The sequence below is a fragment of the Drosophila mojavensis genome, unplaced genomic scaffold, assembly GCF_018153725.1.
Source record: "Drosophila mojavensis isolate 15081-1352.22 unplaced genomic scaffold, ASM1815372v1 contig_80, whole genome shotgun sequence".
NCBI classification, from domain to species: domain Eukaryota; kingdom Metazoa; phylum Arthropoda; class Insecta; order Diptera; family Drosophilidae; genus Drosophila; species Drosophila mojavensis.
Window position 1 is genome coordinate 5,029,692 of NW_025318906.1, and position 23,303 is coordinate 5,052,994.

General features: G+C 33.6%; 4 protein-coding genes across 4 annotated transcripts; all 4 read right to left on the reverse strand.

The window, feature by feature from the left end:
• Positions 1-13: 13 nt before the first annotated feature.
• On the reverse strand, positions 14-7,164 carry LOC6578778 (tetraspanin-9). The gene is made up of 5 exons (XM_002004648.4): positions 6,837-7,164; positions 1,153-1,317; positions 916-1,092; positions 674-847; positions 14-599 (listed from the first exon to the last, which is right to left on the reverse strand). Exons 1-5 carry the CDS (start codon positions 6,894-6,896, stop codon positions 519-521), a joined length of 657 nt encoding a protein of 218 aa, XP_002004684.1. The 5' UTR covers positions 6,897-7,164; the 3' UTR covers positions 14-518.
• Positions 7,165-8,090: 926 nt separating this feature from the next.
• On the reverse strand, positions 8,091-12,063 carry LOC6578779 (protein late bloomer). The gene is made up of 5 exons (XM_002004649.4): positions 11,484-12,063; positions 9,503-9,676; positions 9,258-9,419; positions 8,679-8,876; positions 8,091-8,616 (listed from the first exon to the last, which is right to left on the reverse strand). The coding sequence occupies exons 1-5, from the start codon at positions 11,538-11,540 to the stop codon at positions 8,545-8,547; spliced, it is 663 nt and encodes a 220-aa protein (XP_002004685.1). The 5' UTR covers positions 11,541-12,063; the 3' UTR covers positions 8,091-8,544.
• Positions 12,064-13,083: 1,020 nt separating this feature from the next.
• On the reverse strand, positions 13,084-15,011 carry LOC26528242. The gene is made up of 3 exons (XM_044010611.1): positions 13,578-15,011; positions 13,399-13,525; positions 13,084-13,328 (listed from the first exon to the last, which is right to left on the reverse strand). The coding sequence occupies exons 1-3, from the start codon at positions 13,593-13,595 to the stop codon at positions 13,225-13,227; spliced, it is 249 nt and encodes an 82-aa protein (XP_043866546.1). The 5' UTR covers positions 13,596-15,011; the 3' UTR covers positions 13,084-13,224.
• A 49-nt stretch (positions 15,012-15,060) lies between these two features.
• On the reverse strand, positions 15,061-23,010 carry LOC6578780 (23 kDa integral membrane protein). The gene is made up of 5 exons (XM_002004650.4): positions 22,904-23,010; positions 21,607-21,686; positions 16,205-16,567; positions 15,932-16,132; positions 15,061-15,864 (listed from the first exon to the last, which is right to left on the reverse strand). The coding sequence occupies exons 2-5, from the start codon at positions 21,664-21,666 to the stop codon at positions 15,793-15,795; spliced, it is 696 nt and encodes a 231-aa protein (XP_002004686.1). The 5' UTR covers positions 21,667-21,686; positions 22,904-23,010; the 3' UTR covers positions 15,061-15,792.
• Positions 23,011-23,303: the final 293 nt, after the last annotated feature.

Genomic DNA, 23,303 nt, shown 5'->3' on the forward strand with positions numbered 1-23,303 from the left:
TTAATACAAAATCTACATATATTTTACTTTATTGCTTGAAATGTTACAAATCGCATGTCGCTTAACTTATCGTAGGCACTGTGTAGCGTTCGTAGTGAAATATCAAATGAAAATTATTAAAAACAATCAAAAACCACAATCAAACATTTGTGACAATCTTATAAAAATAAATACATGTATATAAATATTGTACGACAGATGTATGTATATATTATATATTTTTTATACAGACATCGAAATCGGTTTGAACACTGCTTTTGGCACCTGTTGTTGAGCTTTGTAATAGAATCGTGTGTGTTTTCTCAAAATTTATTCTTTTCATTTTTCCTTTTGTTTGCGAATGAACATGAGGTAGACTAGCAATATTTAGACTGGAAATTCGATTGCTGAGTGCAGTGCTGTGTAGTATAGTGTAGAGTCGAGACCGTGCAGCGCAGTGTGTAAGTTATTTTTTGCACAGTATTGAGAAATCTTTGGCCTTGAGTATGTGCGTATGTACTGAGTTGAGTATGTGAAACCTATTTAGCATAATATTTAGAGCGTCTCCAGCGATTCACAATGCTATTGGCCAGCACATAGGCGAGCAGTGCGCAAATGATCTGTAGAAAAACAATATGAAAACAAAGCATTAATCTTTTATGGAGCAGTTTCATTTATGATTTATTTTACACACCTCAACGCCAACTAGCACCAATGCAAATATATTGAAGGCTGTCCAGCGTTCGGCAATGTAGTCCAGGAACTTCTGACGACAGCCGTCCATGTTCATTTTGTTCGTTTCGCTATTGTAGCAGCTGTTGGGGGGCAGCAAGTAGTCCTTATAGCTGACATTGCCGCAACAATCGAGCTGTGCCACAATAAGGAAAAATATTTTATTAACATATGTTTGAGCAACCGATTTTCAGCTTTGCTTACCCAACGTTCTATGCTGGCAATTTGACTGGCATTGCCTGGCTTGACGGGCACCGGCTGATCGTTCCACAGCTGATCGAATGTCTTGTCCACATTGATGAGCAGCGACGTTTGGAATATCCAAAAGAAGCCCACTGTCAGCACTTGCAGCACAATCAAAACAACAAGAATGGCAACAAACTGAAAGGAAAATACATATTAGCTAACCATAGTATGATATGCCTAAATCTATAGACCTACCGATTTGGACATGCGGCTGCTTTCACGTACGGCTCCAAGGGTGCCAAAGAGCGAGACCAGAACGACGACAATGCCAAAGCTGAGAATGATTATGGCGGCCGTATCAAAGTGTTCGAATCTGAAGAAAACGTGCACGGCCAGTGCAACGACAATCAGGCCAAAGAGCTGTAAGTCGTAAAATGAATCAGTTAAATGTTATAAAAAGATTAAGATTAAAGATTATTAATATTTTATAGCCGGCTTTATTAAACTATGATCGTCCTTCAATAATAAATAATAAGGCCTAAAAAGCTATAATAATATACATTAAACACAATGTAAACTTCATATGCCAAAGCATTAACCAAATGACTTATTACACATACGCAGCGTATGCAAATGAGTATAAGTATATACATATAATGTATATATTTTATTATATATACTTTTATCTTAAAATTCAATATACCTTGCTAACATTCTGTAATACTATTAAGGCTATACTCTATTTAAAATTCGTTAGGCATTGCGTATGCTTCATATGCAAATGCATTAACTTAATCACTCATCACTACTACGCTTCTGTTAACGCATATGTATATATACTGAGATATATATATATATATATATATATATATATATATATATATATATATATATATATATATATATATATATATTTGTATTATAATATATAAGAACACTGTTAGTAATTGTATTAAGGCTTGAAGCTATTAAAAAGTTGAGTTAAGGCTATAATAAATTTGTTATACGTCACGTATACTTAATACGACAACTAAGTAACTCATTCCTCATACGTAGCATATTCAAGCTCACACACACATACATATACATATATTTGTTTGTTTTATATAGTATATAGAATATATATCTATATAGAGCATCGTCCGATTTCAAAAATTCCTCGCATCACGCATACCCAACGTAGTTCGCGCTTGCTTTACCCTTTCACTATTTAATTGATTGTTGTTTTTGTTCTATCTGCTTACTTTTGCTTGCACAATTAGCTCAAATTTGTTGCAAGTGCAGTCTGAATTTTAACAATAACTCAGGCATTCGAGGAAATTTCACGCTGAAGCGCGAATGTAAACAGTTTTGCGAATTTGGCACTTGACACAGTTGGCAAACGATCGTATATCGTATTCGAACTATCGGCTATCAGCACATACACTTAAAATACTTTAATAAATGCGCAATAATTATTTATACATTGCTTCATGTGTCCATCATACATGATTTTGTTCAATCTTTACAATCGACTACTAGTTGTTGGCAATACGATTGTGAATAATAATTACAATTGCAAGTAACCAGTTAACCGACTGGGCAAACAACATAGTTGTTGACACTTTGAATAGAGAAGTAGAGATGGAAACGTGACACGAAAATGAGTAGATGATTGGATATTGGATATTGTATGTATTATGATCGAGAAAGAGACAGCTAGGAAGAGAACAAAGAGAGCAAACATGATTCGATACGTTTCATGTTTCAGATTCTTCTTCTATGCAATTCTCATAAATGCAATTGAGATAAAAAAAACTTGAAGACGATAGCAACGATAATTGAACATCGCTTTTCATTTCCATTCTCATGACTTTTTGTAATTAATATCATATCAAAATAGTTTTTTATATACACATTTCCCATAGGAATCGCCTTACTGCGTGTCACGACACAGCTCGAGCTCAACTTGTACATACACCAAACTTCCGCTAAATACATATTTAGGCTTGACATCTATTTTCGGGCTGCATTTTAAGTAGCCCCCGAAATAGCTTTCAGATTTCCCAAAGCCAACCAATTGTGAGCACAGCGTGGTAATTATGACTGATTTGTGCGATTTAATGTTTGTCTAGCGTTTTGTTTATGCCTTTCGGTTTGGGGCTTGACTTGACGCAAACGCATTTGGCATTTGCTGTAATTTGTAGCCATAACTGGTTGCGGTGTCTTCATAAATTCAAAGTTTATCTTTACACAGCTGCGCCTTTTGAGGCTCAATAGCGTAATTGAATAAAGGTCGATGCTTAATAAATAGTCAGACAATATTAGCTCTTTATGCATCCGCCTTGCCCCTTCTATTGAATTACAATTATGCAAATTACTGTCAGACAAATTTAATTGCTGTCGCTTAGGCTGGCGCATGTTCATGTGAGGCACTGCTAAATATGGCCAAGAAAAATGTGGAAGGCACAATTTATTAATAGAACTGTAAAAGCAATTTGAATGCCGACAAATAAATAGTTTTTGATCCATTGATAAAGTCATAAATTAAACTCTGATAAAGTGTTTACAGCACGCTGTAGACAGCAAGCACTTTATTTAGCTTTAAGCAACTTTGAAGCATCTGGCATTATGTCTAGATACCACGCCATTTAATTGTTATTTATTACACATGACGCCCAACTTGCTGAAGACCAGCCGAGGCTGACATAACTCTGGAGTGCCTAAAAAAAAAGGGGGGCGTCAAATCAAACATAGCCAATGGAATCTGAATGACAATGGCATTGAACCCACCAAGTGTGAATCAGATCTAATCTCTGGATCACTTCAATTTCGCCCTTACTTATTTGCTTAAGTGCGCCCTCAATATCAGTAAACATTAGGTAACCCCAAACGTGTCACATGTGCTATCTCTACAAATTAGCACTCCCGTTTAGATAAGAGCTAAAAAGTGTCGCACAGCAACCAAACAAGTAAAAGGTCTAAGAAAATAGCATTTATGGAATAGATAGCATGTCACCAGTTAAAATTGTATTAGATAAGTTGAGCAACGAAAACTGTACACCTAGATATATAATATGTCAGACACGCTTTTTAATTATTATTTGTATTAGATAATTTGAGCAGGTTGATAATGGTTTGTTTGATGATTTTAATAAATAGATAAGTTGCCAATATTTCTTTAAATATCATATAATCAATATAGATTGCTTTCCAAATATACGCTAGCACAAATATAGCTTAACTTATCTCAAAAGTAATTTGTCTGCTAAACATAGTTATACTTATCTTGAATACATATTCCAATTACTTTATTTATTTATATATTATATTCATCGCAATTTTTATTTTTATTTTTTATTTCGTAATCTAAATAATCTATTTTTATATAACAATTATCTTTCTAATGCTCTTGGCAATTATTTTTCATGACATTTGACAAAGACTTAAACTAGACACATAGTAGAAACATACTTAGTCGGATTTTATACCTAGGCTGCTTTAAATTTATGGCTCTTGGTTAACAGTCACTAGCTAAAGAGCTCGACTAACTGATGTAAGCTTTAATGGACTCTGTCCATATATTTTTCATTTTAATTTGTGCCACATGCTATTTGCATATTTTTTGCTCTAATTTGTCGCACAGACAAACAATTAAATGCAATTATCATTTATATAGAGCGGCAAGTGCGTAAGCAAGGCCAACCAGAAGGCATATAATATTTGCATACAGCTGATAAGGCGCAGCAACTGATTAGATTTTGGCGAGCTAAGCCCACGAAGACAGCTGCTAATTACACGCTCACACACAACAGTTGAAACTGTTGAAGCTGTTGAAACCGTTGAAGCTGTTGCCTCTGCGAACAGCATGTGGTCGAGACAAGCCGAGAACAACTAGACAAATGTCATTGAGCGAGAAATGTGCGCTTAGATTTATGTGGGTTTTACAAAACAACCAGACTTGACAACATAAATACGCGCTCGAATGTAGCTGGGAAAAATACCAACCAAAAAAAAGGTTGTGCCCTACCTCAAATGCAGGGCGGGTAGTATGTATAGGCACAGCTGGCATTTAATTAAAAACACACGGCCGCACCAAATGAAGTAATTTTTAAGCTAAAAACAACAACAACTACAACAGAAGAGCAGATCGTCAGTAAATCAAAGTTTACTCGCTCGGAACCGATGCGGAAAAGTCGCGCATACGCCACGTTGTGCGCTATTTCTTTTGGCATTTCCTTTGCTGGCACATTTATTCGGCATATATTTTGCTTGCTCGATTTTCGTTAAGCTTCTTGCTGAAACATTTTTATGTATTTTCCAAACAAAATTTTGCAATGTCTGAAAAATGACATCAACCAATTTTCAGTTGGCGTGAAAGACAGAAAAATAAGCCACAGCCAAAAGACAAATAAACTAAACATTCTATACGGCTAGGAGCCAATGACGCGATGCTATGTACATAGACACACACACACACAAACAATCTTAACACACATACATATTTTGACCGCCTTTTGCTCAGGGCCAAGTTTCATGGCGTGGGTGTACCAAATTTTTATATTTCAATATTTCTATTTCAAATTTATTTTTAACACCGCGTGCATAACTGAACAATAAAGTAATGTTGATCTGTTCTCTTATTATTTATTTATTTTATTTTTATTTTTTTATCATAGAAAAAACAAATATAATTCTTAAAAGAAATAAACAATAAATTAAGTAAGTTTTGGCATGCAGTAATTTTTCATCATAGAAAAAACAAATATAATTCTTAAAAGAAATAAACAATAAATTAAGTAAGTTTTGGCATGCAGTAATTTTGACAAGCGGTTAAACCAACGAGCAAAACACAATTAAGGCAAATATCATATAAAAATATCAAAAACAAATATTAGCTTTGCAGTCTTTCTTTAAAAAGTCTGGGCAAGTTTTTGTTTTCGTTTTATATTTGTACATGCTGGGGACAGTTCAGAACGATCGAATGCATGTGGGCGACATGCCTTCTATAGCAAGCGAGACAAATGAAGGATAAGGTCAAATAAATGGAAATTCCATTACAAAAAATGTTTCTCTAATACCTGATCTATTGTGGTTGTTAGCAATACCGTATGTAAATATTATTTTATTTATTTACTATCTATTTATTATTTAAATGTATAGTGTACTCATTTTTATTTCACTTCTACCACGACAGCCAGACACGACTCACATTCCATTCTATGGAGAGCCCGTGTCTGTTTCATGAACATAAAAATTAAATTAAATTAAGCTGCGCCCAATCCAAATAGATTAACATAAGAATACAACACAACATATTATTATTCAAATACCAAATAGAAAACGAACACACAAAAAAACAAATAGAAACCTTCAGATGTAATTGAAACGCTGTTAAACATTTAGCTACCCAATCAAATTGTAATTCTAGCTAAATGTTATTATACATTAGTATCAAATTGTATATATACATACATATATGTATACCGTTATCAGTCGCATTAATTACTCAACAAAAAATATTTATGCGATGAAGTAATGTACTTTAGCCCAGATAAACAAAGTTCTCGATACCCAATCAATGATTGTTTATAAACGTCAAAGTTTGAATGAACTCTCTTGCGAAACAAACAATTATATATATACTATATACGATTTGAGCCGTAAGGCCATTATTAGTTGCAATTAAGCAAACCACAAACTTAGTGAGAGACCTTCAGTTAGAGACCTGAGTTAGTAAACTCAGTGGGTCTTAATGAAACGTGTCTTATTCGTGTAATTATATCTTTTAATGCTATTATAATTATAATGCCCCAATAGTATTTACAGCACTCAAAAGAGTTTTAGACCTCATTTGCATAGGCCCCCAAAACGTTTCCGTCAACAAGCCTCAGCTCAGGTTACGCCACTCATAAGAAACAATAAAAACCACTTTAATCATATTAAATGCGCACACTTACAACATATATTATATCCCAGATTAGGGCAAAGATTTTTAACACCTTCGTGGAGCAGGCCATTTTGCAGTGACTCTATTATAAAATTTGCACAGTTTATAAGTATTTCTCTCCGTATGTATGCTAAGTACTATAATATATATATTTTTGGAGCTTTCTTTGCCGCACGAAAAACACTTTTCATTTAAGTTGCCACTGCTGCATTTGGTTATAAAAACACTTGGCAACGAATGCGAACACTTGTTTGAAATTCTAAATATTTTCCTTTTCTTATTTTTTCTATTTATTTCAACTTTTAACGGTTGCTCGGGTAACCAAACCCGACATGTTCGCGCACGAATCTTAACTGATTTGTTGATAGCGAAAACGTTTTTAGCAACAAAGCAAACAGAAACGATTTGAAAATAGAACGGCACGTCGGAACGTGCTGGTATCGAAACAGCAACCGAGCCGACCGCGTGCTGTTTGTGTTGGGCATGGGCGTCGACATAACAGGGGTCGCTCGCTGCTTTTTTGAACCGTTGTATATGTATGAACACATACCTCAAGTTGGAAAATAAAACAGCAAAAGCGACAAAACTTTTGTCGCTGCGCTATTTTTATAATAGTTGCTTTACATACTTTTCAGCGCGCTCGCTTGAGGGAACGGTGTGGAAGTGGGTCGAGGCGGGACATAGGCGGGCAAATCTAGTATATATGCTAATGTTGTAAACTTTGCACAGGATGATTCATGGCTGCTACATTAGATCAGCAAATTAGAAAACATCTCGAAATAGGCCTAAGCAAAAGTCAACTAAAATATTTAGAAAACCAACTAATTTGATGCTCAGAGTTTGATTCAAGTGTATTTGAAATATTCTTTTTAATTATGCTAAAAATATAATTCTGTATTAGTATCAGTAAAAATAATGTTCTGTGCCCCAAGTTATTTCAGTTTAGCTGTATTAATGTATTAAATATATTTATGAAAAATCTATCACTTTTATATATTAATTAATTTTTAATTTATTTCTCATTTATAATTTTTCAATGTGCTTATCTTACTGTTAAATAATTAGACTTTATCGTTATGCGTTTGTCGAGCTGAAAATATTTAATAATAATATTTTCATTGACATAAAACGCTATATTTAACATATAGTTAGTTAAATGTAAAAATTGCTCGAATTTCTTAATTATTTTATGCCATTCAAGATAATCAGTAAAGTGTTGGCTAAAGACCCATTATATATGTAGATAAAAACAAAAGTCACATGCTGTGTTCAAGATTTTATTTTATTTCCTTTTTTATTTTCACTAAAAAAGTAATATTCAATTAAATTAATTCACATGTCTTATATTAAGAGTACATACAAAATTGTGTTGTTTGTGTAAGTAAAGCTATACAAGCTTAAAAAGCAACTAACTTGATAACAATAACATTTATATATATATATGTGTATATATATTCTTGTATGTACATCGAAAACCATTTCAACTGTTGTAGCACTTTCCTAGAAAATCCCTAATTTTAAATGCTTGGGCACATGGTAACAATTGGTTTTTGTTTGTGTTTTCTTTTGTTTTTGTTTTCGTAAGGTATTGTGATGTGAGGTAAAGTCACTTTACATACATAAAAATAGTAAAATAATTTAATCGCCATATAATATTTTTAATTGAAGCAAGAGTAATCTCAACAAATGCAAATTTCCCATTGGACGGTCAAAACATCTTAGTAGTACGAACGTCGATGATCATTGCGAATACTGTTGCACAGTCCACAGGATACAAAACTAAGGATCAGCTGGAATATACAAACAATGTTAAAGATCGTATTACTGCGATATAGTATAAAAAGTATCTTACCTCAACGGCGACCAGTAGCCAGCCCATTATGTTGAATATGCTCAAGAGGTGCCGCCAATAGTTTTCGAATTCTATGCGACAGCCTCTGTGAATCAAATTTTCCGATTTACTTTTATCGTGATCTCGGAAGCATGTTGCCGGCGGCAGGCGTTCATTCACGATATAATCCTGAGGACTACCGCGACCGCAGCACTGGAACTGTAAAATGCGAATTTTATAGTATGGGTTGAGTTCAGCAAATTAACTAAGTGAAGTAAACTAGGCGAAGGTTACCTCTGTTAGTAAAAGTAATTCGTATAATGGGTAATTTATAATGTTGAATAGGTTTTTTAAATATAATAAAAAATTATAAATACTTATAGAGTAGATGGTGGTATGCATGATCAAGCTTGATTAAGTTAGGCACTGTTGGCAACAAAGAACCAAAAGTTATTAAATATGTTCGATTTTATGTTTCTAAGTTCTTAAAAGCTTAAGCTGCTTTACCAGTGTTGATTAATTATATTTAGCACATACATTTAATAGCAACATTAAAAATAGTAATGATAAATCTATTTATCTATCTATTTTAATACCCACCCAGTTCTCGTATAATGACATTGCACCAGGACTATTGAGCTCCTCCTCCCAGGTCGTTTCCAATGAGTTGGCCAAATTGGATGCAGCTGTATTTTCGCCTTTCGTTAGCACAAACAAGACAGCCAGTTGAATAATAATAACCACACACAATATGGTAATGAACTACAGATAAAAAAATAATGGTTGATTAATCATTGAAATGTTTGGGTTGATGTCATAGTTATGTAGGTAGGTTAACCACTTACAGTCACTGTACAGCAAACATGCTCCCGCCAGGCGGACAGATAGCCCCACAAAAATATAATTATGGCCGCTGCGCCAATGCCGATATATGCGTAGGCTGTCCAGCAGCCAACTTCGTTTGTATCGTAGGATACCAGGATATAGATGCCAAAAGATATCAGCACCAGTGCCAGCAGCTAGAAGAAGAATAAGAGCAGGAAAAAAATATAGAATACATCATAAATAAAATCTAAATACATAAACAGCTAAAGGGCAACTCCAAAACATTGCGCTATTTTTATGCTTTTGACCTTACTCAAACGGAAATGTCCTGGAAGTGTCTATACTTTATACTATATGTAAGTGTGTGTGTGTAATAGAGATGTTGTGTGCGCTCCCACATTAATGGACGCTCGAGCTACATAGGCGTCCAATAGACTAGTCTAGTTGGCGACAGTAGCCGAGGCATAGGGAGAGACACTCCATCCACAAACAGAAACAGAACGCGACTAATAGACGCCCTGTGCTCAATCAAAATACATATATAATATACATCGTGATATGACTATGGCTATAAATCAAAGTTAGAAATCGGCAAAAGTGTAGAATAAACAAGTTCTAACTTGTACATAAGTCACTGAATATATACACCCACAGCCACACTAGCTACAGGGTATGATTAGTTTACGGAATACGTGTTAGATTTGTTGTCACATGAGCACTAGATTCTGACAGGAATGAGCATGAGAACAGAGTCCTTTGATTAAAATAGGCACGCAGTAAATACAAAATTTAATAGAAATTTATTTATGTATATATTGATATTATATATCTTCTTTTTAATGTTGAAAAAACAGTTTAATGAATCTATACTATAGGCGATAGAAAATGACAGACAGACGTCAGACTTTATTTAAGAATTCAGTTCACAATTGATTATATGTACATGGAAAATTGATAAACTGCCAGTTGATGTAAGCCATATTTGATGAAAATATATATATTTAACCTGCATGTTTATATATGTGCTTCTATATGTGGCATATACCATGTGTTCATTCAAATATATCAAATATTTTTGAATATTTGAGGTAAACTAACAAACGCATACGAGTGCGCTAAATAATTTAATAACAACGGGTTCAATGACAAAGTTAAATGGTGTAAATATTTACACCTATGCATATTCGGGCTATTTAAGATCTATTAGTATGCCGTGAACACAATTTACTTAGATTTCTAGAAACGTGCTAAGTGCAAGTCTCTTGTTTATAGAAGAAATGTTGAATGCTTTACAGCTGTGACGTTTTTCTTTACTGCACTGCAGTACAGTTATTTGCTGATCCGAAAAAAGGGATTTTAACCTGGGTGTACTCTTCTAAGCGTATATGTCATAGAGCATTTGTTAAAACTGTAAATCAGATGACGAAATACATATATACATATACATACTATACATATATAGTGATATAGCTCTTTTATAGTACGTGAGCTTTGAACCTCAAACTTTATTATGCTGTTTTATCGACTCACCATGTATAAAAAAGCTGCTAGGCACACTACAATACTTCATACTAACTTCGTTTAGAGAAATCAAATATATATTTGTTGGTACTCTACCTTCAAATATAATCTCAGGGTCGAATACTTGTTTAGCGACCTCACAAAGTGACTAGATCTTCCAATTGCATTAAATTAGGAAGTCCATTTGTATTTTGTATTCATGCAAAACTTTTTTGTATTATTCATGCAAAGATTTTGGGCGATAAGGTTTAACAAAGCTGATAATAAAAGCCATTGTAGTCCAATTCACTTATCAAGCTTTTACACATATGCTTGTCTATACATAAAGGTGTTTAGGAAAATTGATACAAGTGGCTGAGTTATACTTTCATTGATGCTAATAAAGGGAGAATCGCCCCAATTGGGCATGTAAACAAACGAATTGGCAGTGTATTTGCGACAATTGATGGCAATTATCTAGACATTTTCTTCTCAACTTACCGTACAAAGTATGTGCAGGGCATAGGCAAATACTTTGTAACCCGATGTGGATGCCATTCTGTTGCTATATCCACAAATGCTTCAAATTCCTGTATGGAGCAATACAAATCCACTTGCGCAGTGCTAACACAGAAAGAAACTTGTTTTCTTTTTCTTTTTTTTTTTTTTTTTGTGTTCGTTTTGACTAGAGCTCACTCGATCTCGTTCTCACTTTATTTCTCGCTCTCGCTCTCACTATCGCTCTCACGCTGCCTTGCTGATGATTCGTATATTTTTATGAGATCATGGATCAAACTTTAGAGTGTCAGCAATAACAAAAATGAATAATATCAAATATGTTCGCGACAATCAATGACACATGACGTCGTGACTATTTTTAATGAAATCACAAACTCGAGCAGGCTTTATGTGCTATACGGTTTTTTAGGCATTTTGCATAGGTGCGTCTATGTACAAGCGATTTTCTATGTACATATATATGCGGAACTATCAAGAATCAGGCGCCAACTTCTAGCACGGACGGCCAGGTACAAATTCGATTCGCGTGCGTCGAATAACTGAGAGCTACCAAAGCGAACTGTTTGCCGGCCACCGATTATTTTCTTTCGTCAAGCTAATTTTGTACACACGCAGGCGTGACGTCACAAATGAGAGAGCAAGAGACTTTTAAAGCGAAATCGAAAAGCTTTGACGTACCTCATTGCAGCTTTTCCCCGTCAAAGCTCAGCAATTGAAAAAAGCTTTGATTCGTACAATGCTGTTCATTGCTATATGTACACTTGTCATATATTTTAAGCAATTCCTGTTTTATTTGAAAGTAATATAAATTCACGTATATAGTTATATACCACAACAACAGAGCTCAATCCGAACACTATGAAGAAAAATTCAAATTAAATATAAATCGTAGGTAAAAACGAAACTTACATTTAATAAATACACAAGTATTGAAGCTATATCCATCGAAAATAAATTTTTCTCGTGTTACAAAAACGATTTCCCAGCTTAACGATAAGCAAATCATAAGCATAGCCATAACGACCCAAGTGAATAGCACAGCTTTTATCTGAAAACCATAAAATTAATAAATATTATCCATTTTTTTATTATTATTATTTAGCACCTTCATTTTGTGGCAAACAAATAGCAATCCACAAAGCGAATTGAAGAACTCTGTTAATGCCTGTATTACGAACATGGAGTACGCATATTCTGTAAAATATGAATATATACATATCCTAGTTGAAGAATAGCACCTGTGCCTACCTGCATCATCTTCGAATATATTAACATTCTCAACAATCAATTCATGTATGCATATAAAGGATAAAAATATGTTAAGACATACAAAAGCCAAAAAGAGCAAAAACATTAATTCGCGACACATTGTGACTGAATTCGAATGTTTTCTGATCAAAAAGTTGACTCTAAGTAGTGCTATAATTTTAATAATTGGAATATATATACATATTTATGAGATAGCTTATAACCATAATTATTATAATGCCTATAATAATTGAAAATGGCTATAATAATCAAAATGTTTATCACTAGATATTCCACTTTACATGAATTATTGAAAATTTTTATTTTATGTATGTATATATATACATATTTATTTATTTATAAGTTTAAAAAGCAAAGCATGTCAACAATAAGGATGACCAGAAGACACAATAGAATACGAAACTTTTGAATTGTTTATATAATAAGATAAGGATGTAAAGAGAGAAAACTGGCCCTAAGCGGCTGTTTCCGCAGGATCTGACTGAGCCTGAGGCGCAGGAGAACGCAGCACACGAAAACAATGAAAGGCAACAGTGCCGAACGCAAACACCAGACAAGCTGCAAAGATTAAATACATTTTGAATTCAATATTTATAGATATAGCAATTTCAAATAAGCGAATACTTACCAAATCCAACGATATTTATATCGCTATCACTATCTGAATAAAACGGACTATAGCATATATAATTAAAGTAGGCGCAACATGTAAGTGCTGCATGCACCAGAAGCCACCATTGCAGATAGTTAATGCTCTAAAGAGGAAATCGTGACTAATAATATATATGTATATAAATCTTGACTTACGCTCTTATCGGTTAGCATTATAAGTGGACTAGCAACTACTGATGGCAGATATAGCGTATATAAGGCATACGCGCTGTAACAGTCCTCATGATATGGACCTTAATCAGAATTATTATTATAAAATGCAATTAATCATCTTTTTAAAGGTGTTACCTTTAGTGTTATCGTTGCAGTCATCGAAGCAGCGACGCATAAATGTTATAGCAACAATTAACATTATCGAATTGTAGAATAAGGAACATGTTAGAGCTGCCGCGCCTATATTTTTCCAGCTCATGCACATTTTTATCCGTTAACGTCCAAAGAGCAAATTCAGTATGAGAAAAAAGAAACAACTGAAACTATGCAAGCAATTGTCATATAGGAGTACATATGCACATTATGTTAATTACCGAGTATTAGGCTAATGAATTATATTATTAGCTTAATATATCTTCCTCTATGGCTTAATCCATCTGACTAAAGTTCAATTTCTGCAGTTCATTCGCAGTCAGAAACTCCTTCTTATTGTGACTATAAACCGTAGAGCCATATATGCGGAATGTTATATTAATACATTTACATACAATTAACATTCAAATTGAAACCGAATAATGTTGTAGATCGCTGCAAGACGTTCTTCAGATATCAATGAAAACAAATCCATCAAATCCAAGAGAACAATCTCTTGTTGTAACTATAAATACGGACGATGTAAAAAGATGATAGAAAAATCCTTGTGTGGCTATCATTCTAGTGATATTACTAATCATTCATATAGAATTCATATAGCTTATATAGCATGGATGATTTGATTGATTATAAGAATCATTTGAATAAATGATATATTATCTCAATTATGGCTGCTCAATTAATTCTTTATTCATATATCACATACTCTTACATCATGTAAACATAAATGTTACATGACCATAGACTAAAAGATATTCTAATCAGGTTTAAATTTGTCTACAAAAAATCAATTTGCTTTAAATAAATTTAAGCCCTGAAAGTAATCTATATTTAGCTTCAACATAAAAATAAGTGGTATGTACAAAACTTTAGGTATTACCCAGAATCTACAGCTGTGTGAAAACATCTACATATGGCATCAAAATGGATTTTAATATTTTAACAATAAATTCCCTCATAGTATTTCATTGAAAATGAAACATGCCAAATATACATACATAATATATATATACGAGCACAACCCCCAAATAGTCTCTGCCTGAATTGAATACACAATACGCTAATCACACCGGCAAATATCTGTACTTATATGTGTGTCAATTGCTGGTTAAACAAAAATGTTAAAGAAACCGAAGGTCAAGCCTGTGGCTGCCATGTCAACGCCTGGGGACACAACAAAACCCACTGCCACTGCCACTGCTACTGCACTGCAGCGCGGGAATTATTTTGCATGGCGAGTTATTGTTATAGGTACTCGCAACACACAACTCACAAGGCTTCCATATAATTAGGAATGCAAACACGCATAACATGTGGTTCGTTTCACTTTTTATTATTATTTTGTATATGTATATAAATACGTCTTAAATGCTTTATTCATTCACGATGTTGTCATTCGAGTTTTGACTGCACTTTTACTTCAAAATTCATATTAATGTGGGTCAAATGTAAAAACTTTAAGAGATTCCAATTTACAGATAAAATGATGAACAACTTTTAATGTATACATATATTCATTTGGACACTTGTACACTGGTACAAATATAGCATAAGGCTTTAACACTACATAGTATTCGTATGTATAAATTTATAAAAATCAACATCAAGATTCGCTCTTCGTTGCTTATTGTAACATAAATTGTTGTTGCTGTCCATCAGCGTTTTGTTTATTGTTATTTATAGCTTTGTACGACTTTGGATTTTTTTGTTTGTTTTTTTTTTTTTACTTTTTAGGTAATTAAAAAGAGCAATTTGTTATGAAAGTAATATTTGGACAATATTTAAGCGCTTACACTAGTTTATACTCGATTTTTAGTTATAATTCATTTTTTGCAAAATAGTTTCATTTTTCTTGTTTAAACAAATAACTTAAATATTTTTGTAACCAAATGGTTTACATCGAATATATTTCCAATATTTCACATTGTTTTTGTTTTCTTTTACTCTGTGTGTGCGTTGTACGGCAATACATATTATAGAGTTAATGAGAATGTATGTGTGAGTGTGTGTATATATATGGTTGCGTTGTATTTAAATGCTTGATTTAGTAACCATTGCGGCGCTTGTAGTTGCGAACATTATTTGCCAAGCAACAAGCGAAGATGAAGCCAACCAGCTGTAATGAAAATAAGAAATCATTTATTTACAACCGATATTCAATTGATTCGAAAAAGATAACTCACCTCAACAACAATGAGACCCAGACCGACGTATTTGGCCTTCTCGGAGTTACCAGACATGAAATCAACAAACTTAGCACGGCAACCACCATAAATGTTCAATGGATTAGTGCAAGTTCCATCACAGCAGCTAGAAGGAAGTCCGCTGTTAAAGAAGCTCAATGAAACGTAATCCTGAGCACCGTTGCTGCCGCAGCAATGAAGCTAAAAAGGATAAACAAAAGCCAAATATTAAAACAATGAATATGGCTGGTAATAATTAAATTATATATATACCGATTTCTGAATGGCATCAAATACACCGCCCTCACGGGCTTCCGGCGAAGCCCAGGCCTTGTCAATCACTTCACCCATGGCAGTATCGAACTTCTCCTTGTTAGTGAACAACAGTACAACAATTGTAAGCTGAAGAATGAGCAGGACCAAGAGACAGACGGCATAGCTCATCATCATGCACACAGATTCGCGAATGGCACCGCAGCAGCCCAGGAACGAGATGAACACTACCAGAGAGCCAAGGGTGATCATCAGGATGGGCATCGCTGCCTGAGGTGGGAAGCCGGTCTGGCCATTGACCTCAATGGTGCCAACGCTCTGCAGTATGATCACGCCAAACACAATGCCCAAAATGCCAATAATCTGTAAAATATTTTACGAATATAATATATTAATTTCTTGTTTGTGTTATTGTTTAACAGAACTGCTCATTAGCTCAGGAATCCAGTTAATTAATTTTTTTATATTATTGTTAATGTCTCTTATGGTTTTACTCCAACTGCATGTTAACATCCGGCTGTACACACAAATATTTCTCACATTTAATCAATTTTTGAGCAAGTATATATATTTAACCTTATATATAAGGTGCCGTAAATGGAACAATCAGCCTGCATTATACAGCCAGCCATCGCGTGAGGCCAAAGCTACAGTTGACAGTTGCAGTTGCAGTCGAATTATACTGCGTCAATTATGTTTAATTGAAGGAGAGCCAGATGATTTGAGATGGTTTGAGTGTGCGAGTGAGAGAGCAACAATTAGCATGCCAAAGATAAATTATAAAAGTTCTTAATTACAACTGGGGCCGGCCACCCACCTCGGGTGACCTTAGGGATAACTAGGGCCAGAAGTACGTGGCTAATGGTTATTAAAATTAGCAGGCGCAACACTGCTGACGTAATGCAAGCAACTAGTTGAATTAAAAAGTATCTCATTAAATACAAAAGTAGCACATATATGTATGTATGTATAATTGCACAGTATATAAGCTGTAAATATTTGGGCAGGCGGCAATGCTTTGTTTGCTAAGAAAATCGCATTAAGCCTACGCACAGTGCTACAAGGCTAAATGCTGCTGATTAGATAAGCCTCATCTTAAACTTAATACGTACGTAATATATATATATACTTTCGAGATAGCTGTAAAAAGTAACTAGAGTTCAAGATTCAAAACAATGTATGTAAATTCTCTGCTATTGTTATTGCGTTGAACAACTTGAATCGACGCAGATATCAAGTGCAGCAACAATTGTTATTTGCCAATTAATCGAATTCACTAGATTTTATTATGCAAACTGTTGCACGCTAACATATTTTATATATATATATATATATATATATAGCTCTGACTGTTTCGCATACCCTGTAGCTTAGCAAGTAAAGATATTTTGTTTATATATAACTTATAGCAGCTGAAAAAGCGAAAAATGTTTTATTGAGACTATACAAAAGCCATGCGAATTCCACTTATCTGTTTGCTTTCCTAACTTGCCCAATATGCAAAATAAATAAATAAAACATAAATCTGGTTTTTGATATATGCACACACAAGCATACCATAAATATGAGCATTTTAATTTTTATAACAAATAAAAAAGAAACAAATAAAGAAATGAAATTTTATAGCGTGCAGCCAATTTCCTTAAGTGCGACTGAAGCACTTTTACTTGTTATACTTGCCGATTTGTGGGCGTATTATTTTTCTGGTTAATTTCTGAACTGAATGGATGCTCAGAGCAGGTCTTGTCCAAATTTGTAGCATAATTGACCCAAATAGTGCCAACAAAGGCAACATTCTGCTATTGAAGCCGCACTGAATGCTCCACTTTCTCAATAGAAAATAAAAAACAAAAGTCTAGCCTAATTAAAACATCATGAGCAATTATTTCAACTGGCAAATATATATATTTGTATTTATATTTGTATATATACATACATGTATATAAAAATAACAGTCCCATCAGCTGCACAATGATTTCCTCATTTGAATCTTATGACGTCATGCCTCAAAAACTCAAATGCAAATTGAAGCGTACGTTTCTTACTGACAACCCTCAGCAAAATAAAAACAATGCCTGACAGGGTGATACTGAATAATAAAATCCAACTATAAAACTTTTAAAAATGTATGCTTTGGCACTCACATAAAGGCCAAGCTTTGGTTATTATGTCTTTAGCCTACAACAAAAAGACCCAAAAAGTCTGAGCTCATTTTTATTTTTTCGTGGCGGCACTTCCTGAGAACAACCCCTACAAACAGATACTTAAAGTTATTTTGGCACTCATCAATTGCAATAAATAAATACTCCAGAGGAGAGAAATTCGATGCTCGCAACGTAAGAGCCACACCCTTACTCTAATGGGCCGACCAAACGACGCCAAATTCTTCCTGTTTATGTGTGTTGAATGTCTCATCTATCCGCAAGTCAGCTTGTCTCCATTTGTAACTATTTACTTATCAGAACCGACACAAGTGAACAGCGAGATAAAGTTGTATACAAAATTCTGCTGCCGCTTGTGCAACAGGACGTATGCGTGATACGAGGCCACACAAATAAAAAATCGAAATACACAAAAAGAACATGTGATATTTTGATTAGAAGCGTATCGCAATTTCTAAAATAATTACACACTCTACTGGTATATTTATAGTTCCCAAACACGATATACAGCAGCGAAACTCAAACTCATAGAATCGCAAACGCTGCAAATAATGTGGGAACAATTTTGTGGAAAAAAGGGAAACAAAACATGACCAGATGTATGTATATATGTATTTTTATAATAAATATATAATATTTTCTATACATATACACAAAAAAAAACTCCTCGTATTAAAACGTAAGAGATAAAGCAAACATTCATAATTTGAATGAAACTATATTAAACGATTTAAACGATAAAAAAGCTTTAAAACTTTATATATGCAAGTATGTGCATTTACAAACAAATATACAGCTATACCTCTATATATTACATATATATATAACTCATTCAGGGTTGTCGTTAACTGGTTGCAGCTCGCATTCTAACTCGCATTCGATACTCAAAAGTCAGACGTGTAGAAAATATAAACAAATAAAAAAGTATGCTTCGTGTACCTGAATCTGGGTAAAACACACACGACCCTATACTCAATGTACTGTCTGTATGTATGTGTGTACGTGCACCTACATATACGTGTACCTGTACCTGTATCTGTATCTCTGGTCTGTAGTTTCCCTTTTGTATTTAACCAGCGAATTGCACAATGTTTTGTTGCTTTCTCGAGCGTTGCGTCGTTTTTTCATCGTTATATGTACTCTCACAAAGGCTCCTGTGACTTTGTCAAGCACTTTGTCATGCTTTAATATAGTCCAGCAATTCGTCATAAATACAATAATAATAAAGAAACAAATAGATATACAAATTTGTACTTTGTTTATTATGATGCATTTTACAGCCAGCTCAGATTACTGAAACTAATGTATTTTGTGAGCTTATCGAAACGATTTGATTTCGCTTCGCATGAGAAAAGCGTTCACAAATATTTTATCATACTTCTCTACAAGATTTGGTATACAGTCACAATTCTATAGCATAACAAGTATATTTAAGCTTCGGCTCGGTTCAAACTTCGTGTTTATTTCGTATTTTTTCTTTCGTCTGGCCAAGCGACGCTCAAAGGCGGCTTTTTGTTGTACCTGTTAATTTGCTTGCTTTAACTGTCAAGTATGTTATGTACAAAGACACACACACACATATAATGATTCAGATATGTATCAGTGTGTATATACCTTTATATATCTACAGGTAAACAACCCGAGGTGAGTTTGCACGTGTAAATGTGAACTATGTAAATAACGCGTGCTTCTTCTTTCCACCAGTTGCTGGCTCATGCAACAAGTTTGTATTTTTGCTTTTATTTGTTATATTCTTATTTCTTATTCTTTATTAAATTGTTAAATTTGTCGACGAAAATTTCATGTTGTATTTTTCTGGTTTATTTAGCTGATTCACATTTTGCAAGCTTTTAATAAAAATTTGCTAACAGAATTATATATGTATATGTGCGAACGCTTATGTTAAAAAGTATTCTGACAGCTTGAAAATTTTCCAAGAATAATTATAGCAATAATTCTATTATTAAACTTATTTAGTGTATTTCATCCTCGCTTCAAATGGTTTACCTAAGCTGGTGGTTACCATATTCATATTTTGTTATATATTTATTTATTCAAGGAGCATATGCTATAATTCAGTTAGCAATTTTGTTTTAAGGTGTGTGTTTCTCTTCAACTATTTGTATGCATAAATATTTGCGCTAATTAATATTGCAAATGCGTAGCAATACCTACGACACATTGTATATAAGGTGTCACGTTGAGTCATACATCTGCTGATCAAACTAACACGTCTGTTTCTCAGTTATTACTGTCAATTACTGAGTGTGCTTGTGTCGTTCATCTTATCAGAAAACGTTGCATTTCTCTGAAAACTGATTCACTTCGCATCACGATATAATGACATCATTCGTCGCTTCTGAATTGTGGCAAATTCAATTAAAGCCTGAGCAGCAAATAAATATACAAATTGGGATTTATACAAACCTCAGCTGTATATAGTACAGCTGTGTATACATATAGTAGCGAACGAAAATAAGCAAAATATATTAAATGTTGCTCATAAGCACAGAAATTGAGATTAAGCCGCCGCTCAGCAGCAGTGTCTACAGTTTGCAGCATCAGCTACATCCCTGGTATATACCAGATATAGCTATTGCTACATCTACTGCTACTGCTACAGATACAGACACATATTTATTCAAGTATGCGTGCATGCGTGAGTGTGTCTGCCTTGGGAGGCTGAATACATATACTCATACATATATATGTATGTAGGTATATGTATATTATATAAACGATGATGTCATAGCCGCAAAACCAGCCATGCCAAAAACGAGGCTGGCTAAATAAAAACAGTTAAGAGTTTGCGAATAGCAGATACTTCGTAAATATATAACTAAGTAAAATATTATTCCTTATCGCCATTAATATAACCTAAAACATCTACTATACAAAGGATGAGCTGTCAATAACTTTCTATTACAATCATTCTTAACTATAAGAGGGATTGCTTTATAGAAGAATGAACCATCCTTCTTTAATCAGTTTTAGATTAAAATGCTTCGCTTGCAACATAAGGCCCTAATCTCAAACACGCTCTTAGTTTTAACATCTGTAGGGTATTTCAACAAAACAAAAAAGCTTTGAGAGCACATAATCTGCTTGGGACTTACATTCCAAGACAATTTCGCTGCTTCAAATAGAATAAATGTATATTGCAAAGCTGGAAGTATTTGTGAAATCAATATGTCTACATAATTCTATATACATATATAAATATATATGAAATTTACTTACCGACACAATGGTATTGAATATAAAGAGTATATATTTAACCATAGATGTTCCACAATCCATTTTGCTTAATTGTTGGTTTCCTGCAATACATTAGAGTCAATAAATTAGTAAATCAGTTGAGCAACAATCACATAAATATAAATAATTTATTGACTAATAGGTAAATAAATGTTTATATGATTGGCTTTGAGTTTAACGTTTTTGGCGTCGAGCAAGTTCAAATTATGTAAATGGATGTTGCTATTAGGCGTTATGCAAGTCCAATATGCATGCTATTAACATGATTTGTACAGTTAATTAATTTTATTTTATCTAGTGGAAAGTTGATCTATCTACTAAGATAAACTTGTGTTTTTTATTATTTTTACTCTGGCCTGTGTTTTTTATGTTTTAAATTTGAAAAGAGAGAAACAATATTGATTTAACTAAACAGATTTTGAAAATGTTTTATATTTGGAATTTATGTGTGTTTATATGTATATGTCTCGGCGTTTTATCAGTTTTAAGGTTCATTTCTGCTTGAATTTTTTCATTCCAGGTAAATATACAATTTTATAATTTTTAATTAATTGCATTTGTTTCAGTCGTTTTCTGTTTTACTTTTTTTTTTATTGGTCACGCCTCTTCCTGCTTTATACTTAGCCGCTAAAAACCGGTTTGACCTTGGCGGAATAAAAAACATGAGTAACAAGCGTACATATTTCTTTAAAATAATGTTTTTTAAATGGCAAATGAGCTCGCATTAAGGTGCTTAAATTTTTTATACATCTCAAAATGCTTCACGGTTAGCAGCAATTAACTTCCAAAATTAAGCACTGAACTTCACGCACACTGTTTACGTCGTAAATTGTTTAGATCGCAAATTGCGTACTTCTTCTTTAATTTTATGTTGTCTTAGCAACGACACCAACAACAAGGCTAGCAAATGTCTGAAGAGTTTATAGATACTAAAAACAAAGCAGCAACAACAACATATTGTCTTTGATTTTTGTAAATATTTTCTTGTTTCTTCAGCTCCTCTCTTACGACGAAGTGCGTCTTTGCTTTATATTTCATGTCTCTTTTTTCTTCAGCGTGCTTTCGCACTTTCCGTTTTCAACCACTTTCACATGAATGCGTTTTCGAGCAATGCAGCATCTCACGTAGCACAAAGCAAATTAAACAAGAACACTTCAAATTCATTCATACATACATTTATATGCATGTATATATATATATATATAGAGAGAAAGAGAGAGACAGAGATACACTTATCACTTATTCACACCATGCCGCTTAAACTTTATAATAATATTACCTTTTCCGATTCAAATTATCTTTTACTATTTAAAGCAACACGCGCACGACACGTCCGACTCGTTGAAGAACTGTTTTTGAATTGACCAGAGCACGACGAAAGGAATAACACAAAACTGGTTATCAGTGTGACCAGAGTAAGGAATTTATAAAATCAGTTTAGTTTTTGAGAAGTTTAGTATATTTTGTAGACCGAAACAAGCTGTTATAAATAAAATACTGCTTATTTGTAACGAATATTTAAAAAACATGTTATTCGACTGCAGTGTATTCGAATTTAATAAGAAAGAATCAATTATTCTTCATTTCTCTTATACACACATTCATACACACGCATCCACACGCACGTATAATCAGGCGCTGCAGTGTGGGCAATATTATGAGAATTTATTTGTTGAGTA